At 33.4% G+C, this 15062-nt stretch overlaps 1 protein-coding gene across 1 annotated transcript; it reads right to left on the bottom strand.

Annotated features, from left to right (window-relative positions):
• Window positions 1-416: 416 nt before the first annotated feature.
• Window positions 417-5648, bottom strand: LOC110908580 (cyclic nucleotide-gated ion channel 4). The gene is made up of 7 exons (XM_022153525.2): window positions 5002-5648; window positions 3483-3701; window positions 3065-3378; window positions 2616-2724; window positions 1629-1865; window positions 1112-1198; window positions 417-1016 (listed from the first exon to the last, which is right to left on the bottom strand). The coding sequence occupies exons 1-7, from the start codon at window positions 5488-5490 to the stop codon at window positions 501-503; spliced, it is 1971 nt and encodes a 656-aa protein (XP_022009217.1). The 5' UTR covers window positions 5491-5648; the 3' UTR covers window positions 417-500.
• Between the last annotated feature and the right edge of the window lie 9414 nt (window positions 5649-15062).

Here is a 15062-nt window from a genome sequence, read left to right as displayed (position 1 = left end):
CACGTGTCGTACCATGCCCCCAACTCATGCCCCACCATACCCCACGTTCTAAAAACATAAAAGTTCATGTAAGAAACCTTTTCTTGGTAATTCTCGGATTGATTTTTAATAACTTTAAGCAAAAATACAAAAAAAAATATATATATATATATCCTCTTGGATTATGAACGTGTTTAACCTGGACTCCTTTTTGTAAGAAAAGAACAAGTATTGGGTTGGGTTTATCTTTTAGCCCAAAGTGTTTTCACTTTGGAGTTTGAACCTTAATCCTTCCTTGCCAACCAAAATGTAATCAAGATCAGCCTATTCCATATTTAATGTTTTCTTTAACATTTTTTATGTGTCAAAGTACCTCCTAAAGCATATGTATTAGATTGCTACATCATCAATAAACGAATTATTCTTATTGAAAAACGTATTAAAACATTGCCAATAATATTATAGAATAATACTAATTTGCAATTGCATACATGTTGCATATCTATATAATGTTATAATGTTTAAAAGTCAAAATCATCTTGATTAGGCTTTGGTGAAGTCAATAGAGCCGTGTAAAGCCTTAGCCTATCTTCCCCAAGCGAAGAACACCTTGACAAAGGTCTCCTTGGCCTAATAAACGACAACGAAGTGAGTGTGAGCCTACGTTTGCACCTCCTCCAAGCCAACTGAATCGCAACTGCTGCCCAAGTCCTCCATCCTGGTGAGTAATATCTTGCACTCATCTTCACTTTTTCATTAACAAATGTGTATCTAAAATGCTGGGTAACATATTTCACATCTTCAGCATCTAGCCCAAAAGCTTCTGTGGCCTCCACAGTGACTAATGTCGAGGATGATGGTGGCAATCGTTCGACAAAAGGCCTCTTTAGACACCATGATAGAAGCTCGTCTCCGATGAAGTTTCCTGGGCCTAACATGCAACAACTTTTCACCCCGTCTCGTAAAATTTGGTTGCTTTGAAGATGTCCACGTACTATGAATAACATTCTTTGTACCGGATCTCCCTCTCTAGTAATCTATTATAATTCAATAACAAGTCAAGTGATTTATCATGAATTTTTATTGGAATGCATGTAAGGAATTTGTAATGCTAGAATTTAGATGAACTCACTGTTTCTTTTTTGGTAAATATGAGAGGCTTAACACGATCACATATGTTCTCAAGGACCAAGCTGTCCATGTGTTGAAACAAGGGTACCTGAGTTTAACAATTACATAGCACGATACAAAGATAACCATGTTTAATTTGGGCTGTCGTGTGTATCTCGTTTAATATATAAACATATCTTGTTCGGGTTCGATTGTTAAACTTGTTTAATTAAACAGGTCAACCCACCAACATGTTTAACCTATTTATTACAATTCATCAACAAGTTTGGGATTATTTTAACATATTTACAACTTGATTACAAACTCTTTGCAACCTGGAATACGATACATCAACATATTTGACTCGTTTAGATAAGCGAGTTAAAGGTTTATAGTATTCTAGTTAAACTTTTGAGACAAATAAATATATGAGTTGTGTTAGGATTCATCAATTAAACCCATATCATTTGAGAGTCTTGTTTCCAAATTATAATTTGTATTTTACATTGAAAATTTATGATATGTTTTGGTTAGGTTACCTGCCGAACCAAGTCCAAACAAAGATGATACTTGATGTCCCTACGAAGGCATTCAGGCAGATCACGGATCATCTCAGACTCATTTACTCCACGCATCGCAGCCCAACTTTGGCGCTCGTGGTTTCGAACTCTTTGTCGAAGAATGTGAGGAAGGTGTTTCCTACTCATCCACCACTCTAGGTTTCTCATTTTCAACTGCATTGCTTGTTTCTTTGATGTTGTTGCATGCAAAAACACCTGTACATAAACACTAACTTTTGCAATCATTTTTATAGACTGTTGTGTTTCCAAATAAACCTATGTACCACAATAACAACAACAATAACAATAATAATAATAATAATAATAATAATAATAATAATAATAATAATAATAATAATAATAATAATAATAATAATAATAATAATAATAATAATAATAATAATAGTTAAATGCCATTTTAGTCCCTGTGTTTTAAGCTATTTTGTCAGTTTAGTCCAAAGATTTCATTTTTCACCTATGGGTCCAAAAAGGTTTCATTGTTGCCATTTTAGTCCACTAGGTAAACTTCATCCGTTTTTTGTTAACAAGAAGGTCAATTCGGTCATTTTATATGTAATTCTGTTAACTAGAAAAGTAATTCGGTCATATAAAATGACTGAATTGCCTTTCTCGTTAACATAAATAATGGATAAAGTTAACACAGTAGACTAAAATGGCAACAGTGAAACCTTTTTGGACCCACATGCAAAAAATGAAACCTTTGGACTAAACAGACAAAATGGCTCAAACTACAGGGACTAAAATGGCATTTAACTCTAATAATAATAATAAAACTTTGTGTACCATTAATAAAATATTTTTACATTTAATCATGAAGAAAACATAATCAAATCATATACTTATTCTAATTATAGTAATGATATATAATAATATAAGCTAACTAAAATATAATTGTCTACAATTAATCGAAACACCTAGTCTTAACTATACCACACAACTTCGTACCTTGATATTTCCAATCAACATGGTGACCAAAAGGAGCCCGGTAGTAAGAACGAGGATGATGAAAACTACTTCCAACCCATCTGTTGTGCTCTCCAAGTTCCCAAATGTACTGATGATACAAAATCAAGGTTTAACTTCATTAAGATACATATGTTTGACAAATTAGACAAAAAAAAGTATTCTTAGAAGAGTTTTATTTTTATTAAAACTTACACGAACTTTAATATGTGTGATTATTTTGCTAATAGAACTCGTATGTTAAAGAAAGTGTCTTCATATTCCCACGTGTAAGGGCCCTGATTTTAAAATATATATTTAATTTTTCTACAAAAGAGCCATGATTTTAAAATCCGTTTTGCTTTTAGGCCTGCAAAATTGTTGAGTCGCCTCTCATAAACACGATAATGTTTGGTGAAATCTATAAACAAATAACATCTTCTGTTCTGTACCTGAGTGTCATAAGTCCCCAAAAAATGGGGAATAGTATCTTCTCCAACCGATTTTCATTGGTAACGAGTTGTACCGTCCATTTGTAAACTCCATAGCCAAAACTATCATCGTCTTCTAGGCATGTAGACCTTACGCTTCTGTTCTCGCCCCACGACAATCTCCTGTGGTCTCGAACCAAACCGTTTGTTCCATAATTCATGAACACTTCGCACGTCAACATTTTCGATTTGCACCCATTTGTCTCCATGCACTTCTCCTTTAAGCATTTTGCAGCCCTTTGGGTTCCTAGTAAATACCAACACGCTCCCACAGCCTACACCATGCATGTTGGAACAAAATTATTGTTGTTTCAAATTGTTTGGAACACAAAATACATATTTTGAGACAAAAATGAAAGAGATCTAGAAATTGTGTTACATGAGACGCGACAAAATAGGCGATCAGGTTGAGAGCAATTCCCCACCAAACGGTACCAAAGATGTAGCCAGAGACGCTTTGCATTTGACGTAGGAGGCGGACAAAGTGATAAATCTTGGGAAGGAATTGAAAGAGAAACATGATCAAGAAAACCGTCATCACAAATGTTGTTGATGAACCTTTTTCTAGCAATGCCGGAATCACTACCCATAACACAACCTGCGACGATTACAACTTTAAATTTGAAGTTTGTAAATATTGCAAAATGCCATTAAAATCTATTAACAACTAATGTGTATTTGTAAATGTGTTACAAACAAAACATACTTGCTTATGCGCGAAAATAGGACAAGTGAAGTGTTTAAATCCGGTATATTTACACGTGTGATAAAGTATAAATTTCGAAAATTTCATACTTCGAAAAATCAATTAATTAAACTTACATAGAATTTTTACATACATACATACATACATATATATATTTACTACAACGTTTAAATACACACATATATGAGCCAACATTCACGTGGTGTATGTACTTTGGAATATGTTAGTTTTATTTTAACTCAAGTGATTGGAGGTATCCCTTTGCATACATCAGACAGATATAGTGATGTAATTATGAACTACTTGTATGTAGTACAAACATCATCTATTATCCGTTTGGTGAATAACATGGTCCCGTTTCCAAACTATATATACAAGACGATAAATAGATTATATGACAAACAATATTAATATATAATTAGCAGTACATATGAAAATATTCCAAAGAAACTGAAAACTGTACTTGTGAATAACATATTCTACATGTTGAATAATTAGAAAAAACCAGATTTCTAATGAAATTACAACGAAAATAATAATGATATAAACTAACAAATAGTGATAAAATAATAAAACATAAATAACTATCATACTATCCAAATTCTAGATATAATAATATGAACAGCTAATAAACAAGTTTACAGATAATAGATGATAAATTCTGCTAAAATTATTTTTGTCTAAATTATCGAAATGGAACCTGAGGAACAGAAGTATAGAATTAAAAGAACTAAAAATATGTGGTTGTGAATAATATTTTCTACATGTTGAACAATTGAAAATCAAGTTCTCTTTATACTACAATAAAAAATATAATAACGATAACAAACGTCAAATAATTAGCTTAGCATTCAAACTTTAGATAGAACACTAACTAACAAACAAGTAAAGCCAAATGAAAACCAAATAATAATAACTATAAGGAAAAGTGTAAAATACAATACGGCTTAACGTATATCACGTACGACAACGTGCGTAATTATATGTATAACGTGCGTGATTAATGTTTTCATCATGCGTGAATAATGTTTTCCAACATGCGTGATTTGGGTTTTTTAGTTTATAACGTGCGTGATATTCAGATGAACGTACGTAATTATCTGTCGTACGCCGTATTGTACGTTAACTGACCTCTAACTATAATTAGATATTAAATTCCGCTAACATTTGTTTTAAATTATGGAAATGGAACCTGAGGAATAGGTAGGATGATGAACATATCAAAAGCGAACCGGTTCGTGATGAGCCGGGTCACCACGTTCTGTATAGTGGTCTGACCGGTGCGCAACCGGAGTTGATGTTTTGCAGAAAATCTCCACCACCTGTTAATCTTGAAATGCAACCACATGTTACAGACGTGAAACACATCCGTCATGCACCGGAGCACCGTCACTAAGATGGCTAACCACCCATCCACGTACACACACATGCATGACTCGCTTATTGAGAGTGTGTAGAAGAAGAGTGGGTCTACAAACAGACCCATAGCACACACTAGAAGGAAGACCCGGTTCCATTCATGGACCCATGGGGCTCTAGGGTCAAGTGTGGCTCGCCCACGTGGACTGCACATGCTTTGAATGTTTCTTTCCTGATTGTACTCTTGTTCTTCTTCTTCTTCATTGTCTTCCTGTTCTTCTTCAGTGGTTTCAGTGTAAGCATCTGAAAGTTCATCAGCCATGTGTGTGTTCACTGTGTGTGATGAGAGAGAGAGAGAGAGATGGAATATATGTACAGATCATGTAAGGAGTAGAAGACATAAATCATATAAAGGTTTTACGGTGGAGAGGTAGTCTATATTGGTGAAGAAAGTACTAGCTTACCTTTATGGTTCTTCATTTTTGTATGTGTTTAAACAATATAAGAGAAATAAATTTGAATTGCAAAAAGTTGGTGAAAGAGTTTATTATGTGTTTGATTCGCGGAATGTTTTGGAATTGGAATTGTATTTTGTATAGGAATTAAAATTTGAAGGAATTGTATTTAGAATTTAAACATTCCAATAGGAATTGAAAATTGTTAGAATTGGAATCTCAATTCCATTTTAGGGGTATGTTTAGCAAAAGTAGCTGGTGGCTGTTGGCTGGAAGCTGTTAGCTGGTGGCTGGAAGCTATTAGCTGGTGACTGAAAGCTGGTAGCTGTTAGTTGTAGTTGGTTGCTAGTAGCTGTAGTTTTTTAGATATATTTGGTGTTTGGGAGAGTAGCTAGAGCTTTTAATAAAATATCTAAAATGACCAAAATTGACATAACTAAAAATTTAAAAAGTTTGTGCATTAAAAAGTTCATTACTTTAGAGGTTAAAATAGTCATGTTTTCCTAAAAGCTTGTAGCTCCTTCTAAACGCTACTAGTAGGAGCGTTCAACCAAAAGCTTCAAGCTCCTTCAACCAAAGGTTTTTTATTGAGTAGGAGCTTTTTCTTAAAAGCTTAAAGCTAAAAGCTCCATACCAAACATACCCTAGGTGTGTTTGATTGTCAAATAAATTGGAATCTATCACCCCGGCCCCCACCACCCCCGGTTCAGATTCAAACGGCGCGGGTCGAAACAGTTCAAGTCAAAACGGTTCAGGTTGAAAATGGTACGTGTTGAAACGATTTGGTCGAAACGGTTCGGGTCAAAACAGTGCCCGTCAAAATGGTACGGGGCGAAAAATGATTCGGGTTGAAACGGTGCGGGTCAAAACGGTTGGATATTCCAATGAATTCACTTGAATTCATTCACATATAGAAAGGATTTTGCATTCCTTTAGTTAAATGAACTTGAAGGAATTCATTTTCAATTCCAATTCCATTGTCTACCAAATGCATGAAGATTGGAACTGAGATTTCTATTCTAGCAAATTTCTCGGAATCAAACCTCTTCTTAGTTGGAATTCAGATTCCAATTCCCTTAAATTCCATTAAATCCCAACGAACTAAACGCCTTCTAAGGGATCGAAATTAGATTATAGATGTTGAAATTAGGACCCCGAGTATTGGGGTAAACGTGGTTTGTCACATGATCCGACCTTGTAAGACGTTTTCATCTGTTGTTTATGGATCGCGTTCAAAAGTAGTGAAATATGTGTCTTTTTAATTGGGTTATTTTTAGATCATTTTTATGTCTAGCTGGTCAATGTATAACTTTGTCCACTCTTAAATCAACTTCGTATCACACGTATACCAGTTTGTGTTGTACAACAAGATGTATTGTATTATTTATATAGTATAAATCTGAAATATGTTTTTTTCATTGTTCTCAAAAGAAGTTATACTTAAAATGGGTGGTTTTCTAAAAGTTTCATCCTCTGCACAATTGGAATCAGTTGCATGTCTTTTAACTTTAACAAGCAAAACGAATATAACTTACAGTACTCTCTCAAACCCACTTTGAATATAAAATCCATCACTAGCTGGTGTAGTTATAAGCTGTTTTCAATTACTAAATTTGTATCAGAATATATTTTTTCTTGTGTTGAAGAGATTTACAGTTATCATATACATCTTAAATAGTAATAGTTTTTTTTAAATATACATACCTTCATACATATATTGACGATATAAAGATTAAATGTAAAAGATATATATTCGGTATGTTCATCGTTAAAACTCGCTTGTTTTGTAGTTGATTGATGCTTACAAAAATTTCTAGTGTCATTTTTCGATATGTAGTGACGAATTCATGTATGTCGGATACATATGTAACATATAAAAACTAAGTATCGAGTACTATATAAAATATACCACACAAACGTAAAAGCATCTTATAGTCTACGCAAGTAGCTAAACCATAAAAACGCATTTAACGATTCTTTCGTACAAACGCAAGTTCAAAAAGAAACTTTGTCATAAAATGGTATGCTTTTACTAATATTCAACCAGGAAATACAAGAACAGGTTGCTTGAAACAACCGATTTGATTTAGACCATGAACCACTCGGCTGTTGAACCAGTCGATGGAACCAAGACAGGAAAGACATAAATCGATATACTTCTACAACACAGATTGAAGAAGGAACGGCCAAAGCATATCACCAAAAGGGCTGAAAAGAATTAGTCCAAATAAGCCAAAGCAAGCAAGCCCAATGACCTTCAAGATCCAACCAAAGCAAACTAAAACCCAAAGAATAAGATACATCTGGATCCGAAAGGTTTGAAATCTTTACCATTTTTATTCGGCTCGTTAACTTTATCTATTTTTCTCTGTTAAATCAGGGGTATTTTCAATTTTTTTTGTTAACTTAAAGGGCAATTCAGTCTTTTTCAAAGGTATTCGATCTTTTTTAGGGGTATTCGGTCTTTTTTACATAAAGGACTTAAATGGCATTTTACCCTAAAATAAAACTTTGGATAATAAATTGAGTCATGTTTAAACAAACTTGTTTTTAGTAATTCTTTTGACTTATTTCTACTTGTTTTTAGTAAATCTTTGACTTATTTCTAACTTTTTTAGGCATAACTAAAAAAAAGGGTCAATCTATGTGGACACCTTATCGGCCTATTTAGACACCCTTTGCCTCGTATAGGCCTCGTATAGGCCTCGTATAGGCCTATACGAGGCGTATAGGGTTACATCAAAATCAGTGCCTGACTCATCTCACTTCTGGTTTGACCCCTTCAAGACGCCTCGTATAGGCCTATACTGGGCGTATAGGACCCTTCTTATAGGCCTCATATGTGACCCTTTGCCCCTTATATGCCTCGTATAGGCCTATACTGGGCGTCTTGAAGGGTTTTTTTTTTTTTTTTTTTTAACAAACATTTTATACAATATTAATCGTTTTAGCAAACTTTTATACAAAAACAAGTTTTTTTATTTTAAATAATTAATATTAGGACCCCTCGTTGGTTTTTTTTTAGTTGAAAAATAGATGTTTTGGTAGGGTAATTTGATTGTTTTTTGAGGGTGATGTTTTTTGAGTAAAGAAACCCTGAGATCAATGTTTTGGTAGGGTAATTTGATTGTTAAAAAACCCTCAGGGTTTCTTTACTCAAAAAACATCACCCTCCAAAAACAATCAAATTACCCTACCAAAACATCCATTTTTCAACTAAAAAAAAAACCAACGAGGGGTCCTAATATTAATTATTTAAAATAAAAAAAACTTGTTTTTGTATAAAAGTTTTGCTAAAACGATTAATATTGTTAAAATGTTTGTTAAAAAAAAACCCCTTATATACGCCTAGTATAGGCCTATACTAGGCATATAAGAGAGGCAAAAAAGACCAATTTACCCCCAGTATAGGCCTAAATCAGGGGCTAAATGGTCTTTTTTCCCCTAGACGCCCAGTATAGGCCTATACGAGGCAAATAAGACAAAATATGACATAATCAGAGATTCTCTTGGAAATTGAAAAAGGCTATACGCCTCGTATAGGTCTATACGAGGCGTCTTGAAGGGTGTCCAAATAGGCAATAAGGTGTGTAAATATGTAGACCCAAAAAAAATGATCATCTTGGCTTTAGGGTGAAGAGAGTGGTTAGACACTTGGAATAGGTAAACTCCCAAATCACCCAATCAAACAGTGCCACGTCATTTTATCTATTTTGTTTACCTATTGCTCAAAAACGTTGGCGGGGGTTAGACATTTGGAATAGGTAAACTATTTTTTTATTTATATTTTTTAAATTATGTGTTAAGATAAAACAAATAAAATATCAAACTTTTATAAATAAAAAAAAACATTACATTAAAATCTAAGTTAAATAATAATAATAATAATAATAATAATAATAATAATAATAATAACAATAATAATAATCATAATAATAATAATAATAAAACAACGCAACAACAAAAAAAACTAAAAATTACAAGGCCAACCATAACTTTTTGCGATCTCGCGTTTTCTAGTGAGTGTGATTTCCAACATCGAAGGGTGAACATTGTCGTGAGGCCGGTTAAACGTCTCCAAGTCCTTGTCGAACATAGTTTGTCGCAACGCCTCGCGTTGCTCTTTCGCCAACGACGTGTATTTTTCCTCTCGTAACCTTTTAATATCCATCAATTCTTTTTTCATGGCCTTGTATTCTTCGAATCTACCGGTTATATCTCTTGGATCTCCGTTTGTTGAAGACGGTCCTTTGTCCTTTGTCCTTTTTCTCCTTTCTCTTTTGTCTTCTTGGCGAGGGATCCTCGTTCATGTCGGGAAGACCGCTCGAGACTTCGGCACTAGATGTATCCGCTTTATAATTTCCCGAATCCGACGACTTTCTTTTTTGACTCGAGACGGAGCTATCTTCACCCACAACGGTACCGGCGACCATTTTTTATTTGTTCTAACGACCTCCCACGCCGCAACAAGAGGAAAGTCATGTTTTTCTTTATTTTTGTAATCTTTAAGCGCTTGCTTCATTACATAAGCATCGTCGCACCCGCTAGGACGTAAACGATCCTAAAATAATAAATTATGATAAAAATTATCCACATACTTAAGTAAAAAATAAACCGTATAAAAATAATATAGTTTACCGCTTGATGATAAAAACCGTTGAATGTGTTCAACTTTGTTTGCGTCGCCATCCATTTCGATCGGACTTGATGGTGGTTTCGGTTGCTTCCTCCAACCGTTTAATTGAAGTGCTTAAGAACTTGGTTCCAAAAACCAACCGACTTTTGTTGATTGCCTTTTCTTTTGTTTAAAGTGCAATGAACATAAGCCTTTGCCAAAGCCTCTTCTTGTTTAGGCGTCCAATTTTCATATTTCGCTTTAGTCTTCTCTCCTTTCGGATCGTTTGCGGCTTCATTTTGGTTCACAAGATCGTCTTGTACGGCAACATCTTCGTCCTCATCATTATGTTGCTCTTGAGTATCGGGCATGAATTCTTCTTCGGAGTCATCTTCTTTATCTCTCGAGCGATAAACCTTCACCGATGCAACCCCTTCCACGAGCGGTAAACACCTTAGGCGGCGATGTTAACGCTCGGTAAACTCATTTACCGACTGAGATTGCCGACCACTCCGTTCATCCTTAAACGTGTTTTACCTGGACTCCCTTTGCGAAAAAAAAAAATTACAAATATTGGGCTCATATCTTATCTCAGAGAGTTATGACTTTGTATCAAATCAGCATCAGCCTTTTTCATTATTTAATGTTTTTCTTTTCTTTGATATCAAATTAAAGTTTTTAGTGTAAACCAGACTTCGTTATAATAGAGCCCGGTTTCTTAGTTCCATACAAAGTAACACTAATTTATTTTTAAGATAACTTATTATAATTTATATTTATAATTATATAAATATCCTCAAATCTGCAATAGCATTAGTAAGTCCTTAATAATTGTTACATTTCACTGGTCTCATGCTAAGTTGTTCTACTGTATAATTACTTATTGATTTTGATTTCTGTAACAACATTTGAATCAAAAACTTGTAGGAAATATTAAGGTAGTGTTCACATAAAGAAATAGATTATGGGTGGAATTAAAATATAGATTTTATTCTTTATGTTAGTTCGTTTTAACAAGAATTTGAATCTTAATACCTTGAAATTATACCAATCAAACACATTTTAATTATACTAACTACACGCATTATGAGATTTCAAGAGAATTATTTAAAATCCAATTTAAGTTCTATTTTCAATTTCAGTTCCATTACATTACATTTCACAAAACGAACACTACCGTAAGTTATAAAAACACAAAATTACAATTTAACTTGTGCTTTTTTAAGTTAAATGATAAAGTACGATTGTTCAAACCTTTTATTTATCAACAAGTATAGTTTATACACATTAAAATGTTTGAGACAATATTTTACAAGTTTGGAGTCTAAATACACATCTCATATAACGACACTTAGATATTACTTAGGTTAGGCGGTGTGAGGTAATGTCTCCAATCATCTCATCTGGGTGGCGCCTCCAACACTTACCCCCCCCCCCCCCCGACCATCAACGGGTGTTAAATATGCCTCTGCCATGCGGCCATGCCCTTAGTGAACGGTAAAGCTATGAAAATGGTGGATCCCTCTCTTTTGACCATTTACCAATGGTAATAATATAAAAAATTGTTTTCAAATTTCCAAATCTTATATATATATATATATATATATATATATATAGGGGTCAGTTAACGTACAATTGGCCTTAACGTACGATGCGTACGTGATTAGAAATCCACATGTTATAAACCTCAAAAGACTTCACAAACCCGGACATGATCATAAAATCGCATGGGACTCACAAACTCGGACTCTCAAATTGGTTGTTCGCATGTTATATCTCAAATCGCATGGCTTCACAAACCCGGACATGTTCATAAACTCGCATGGGACTCACAAACTCGGACTCACAAAAATGTTGTTCGCATGTTATATCTCAAAATCGCATGGTCATAAACTCGGACTCACAAAATCGGACAACCAAAATGTACAAAATTCGCATGTTATATCACTCAATCTGCATGTTATACACCAATCGCGTACGCATCGTATAATTTGGGCGAAACCTACCACAAGATTTTTTATATTCATTCAAAGTGTTGGGAGATCCAAGCAATGTCTAGAAGATTTGAGATAATCTTCAACAAGACGATGAACGGTGAGAAGGTGCTAACGGAGGATGAAGCGATAGAGGCGGCCCATCGCGAGTACCAACGCCTCTACGCGACCCGGAAATTTGCTCACGTTTCAATGTGGTGATTGTGAGAAATCATTACTAGTGAGATAACTATGATAATTAAGCAGTTTTTATTTTGAGTAAATTATTGTTTGGCTCCTGTGGTTTAGCCGGTTTAACCATTTTAGCCTAAAAAAAGATCTTTTAACATATTAGACTCTAATGTTGCCTTTTATAATGGTTTTGACTTGTAACACTAACTTTGTTAAATTTTTTTTTCAGATAAGTGTAAGGTTAATTAGGTCATTATATACCTTATAGGGTTGTTTTTGATAATTACAAAATTCTTTTAATGTTTAAGAGATTATTATTACAATTACTCAAGTTTTTTTATTCTTTCGTTATTTTCACGATTTTTTTTAACAAAATAAGTTTTAAATATACAAATAAGGGTAAATTACACTTTTCGTCCTTTATGTTTGTACCAGATTGCAACGGATAGCCTTTAACTTCAATAATTACAGTCACAGTCCTTTATTTGTAAAACCCATTACACCCTCCGTCCTTTAGCACTAACCGGGTTAAAATTTTCAGTTAAGTATGACATATGCCTTTCACATGAGGGCTTTTGTGTCTTTTAACCTCAATCTATTTAAATTATATAAAAACATTAATATATATCCCTTTACTTATTTAACCCCAATCTTTAAAGATGAAACCCTAGACATTCTCCAACTCACCCGCCATTAAAGCTCTTCTGGAGCTCGAACACGAATCAGACTCCATCCTCTTCAACGATCCTCATCTAACGCTGTTATCCACTCACCTAACCGGCGGTTTTGGAATCAGGATTGCCGGAAACTAGGAAATGAGTGATGCAATTTGCAAGACCTCACCACCGGCTTCCCCGCCAGAGGAGATGCCGGGAGATTTTCGCAACACTTTGGGCCAGACATCGTTGGCTGGTACTCAATCAGGTTCTGCAGTGAGCTGAAACCAGCTCTCATATTTATGGATAGCCATTTTAATGTGTAAGGAAGGGACCGAGCAACCTTAAATTTCATGTGCTTTAAATCATACACGCAAGCTCAGATCTTTCAAATCGATTGCCATAGATGTAGTTGGTTCCACCCACCCGTTATTATAATGTTGATCGTGTTAACTGTTGTTTGTAAACAATAAGCTAGAAACTAATAGATTTATTTACATGAATAGTCGATGACGGGGTGGTGTGAGGGTGGGTAGTGGCAGGTGGTGATGGTGTGAGGGTGGGTAGTGGCAGGAAGAAGGAGATGTGGGTTTTGAAGCTTTGGGAGAGAAGAGAAAGGGGGTTTTATATATATATTTTATATTTTTGTTAAAAATACTTCTAAAATGACTAAACTATCTTATGTGCAATGTACATGTCATATTTAACTGAAAACTATAACCTGGTTAGAGCCAAAGGACGTAGAGTGTAATGAGTTCTTCAAATAAAGGACTGTGACTATAATTATTGAAGTTAAAAGTTATCCATTTCAACCCACTATAAATATAAAGGACGAAAAGTGTAATTTAGCCTACAAATAAATATGTATTTTTTCATCAACCATTTGTTTTTTTAAATGTCATTTTTAAATTCGTTTACTTTTTAAATTTTTTTAAAAGCATCTATCGTTTTTTAAAATGTTTCTTTTTAAACCGCTTCTTTTTTTTTAAATCATTTTTTTAAAGTTGTTTGTTTTTTTAATTTTTTTTAAACAGTTCATATTATATTGTTCTTCTTAAAATCGTCTGTTTTAGAACCATTTTTTAAAATCGTTCATTAAATGTTGTATTCAATTTACTTATAGCCATTAGGGAAAAGGAACTTCAAAAAGCAATGTTTATAAAAAAACCTTACAAAATAAATTAACAAGTGTAATGTATTAAAAAGAGCACAAATTTAATAAACAAAAGGTTAAAAAATAATGAATTTTGAATAAACAAATACTCCAAAGAAATTGAAGATTTGAAAAAAGATAAACCATTCTAAAAGAAGTTTGAAAAATAAACTATCTTTTGCAAGCTTTTTATTAAAACAGTTCATCTTGTTTCAAATCTTCCATTTCTTTTGTTTTTGATAAACGTCATTTTTTTAAATGGTTGACTTAAAAAAGCGAATTATTTAAAAAAGTTTAAAAGACAAACGATTTTAAAAAGAACAGTATAAAATGAAATGTTTAAAAAAACTTTAAAAAGAACGGTTTTAAAAAACAAACGGTTTACAAAGGAATCATTTTAAAAACGATAGACGGATTTAAAAAATATTTAAAAAATGATTTTAAAAATGGCATTTATAAAACACAAATGGTTAAAGAAAAAACCTGTTTATTTGTATAATTAAAAACGTATTTTGTTAAATAATAATTGTGAGAATAAAGAAATAATAAAAAAACGTGAATAATTGTATTAATATCTCTTAAATATTTTAAGAACTTTGTAATTATCAAAAACAACCCCTAAAGTATGTAATGACCCAATTACCCTTACACTTAACTGTAAAAAAGTAACAAATTTAGTGTCAGGGACCAAAACCGTTATAAAATGCAACCTTAGGGTCTGATATGTCAAAAGATTCCTTTTAGGCTGAAACCGTTAAGCTGGCTAAACCACAGGGACCAAAATAGTAATTTACTCTTTTATTTTTAATTACAAACTTTTCATTTCAATTAATCCGTTCTTAAATCTTAT

Source organism: Helianthus annuus, chromosome 11 (genome assembly GCF_002127325.2).
Source record: "Helianthus annuus cultivar XRQ/B chromosome 11, HanXRQr2.0-SUNRISE, whole genome shotgun sequence".
Taxonomy (NCBI): Eukaryota; Viridiplantae; Streptophyta; class Magnoliopsida; order Asterales; family Asteraceae; genus Helianthus; species Helianthus annuus.
The sequence above is the reverse complement of the archived record's forward strand: the minus strand, read 5'-3'. Positions and strand labels throughout refer to the sequence as shown.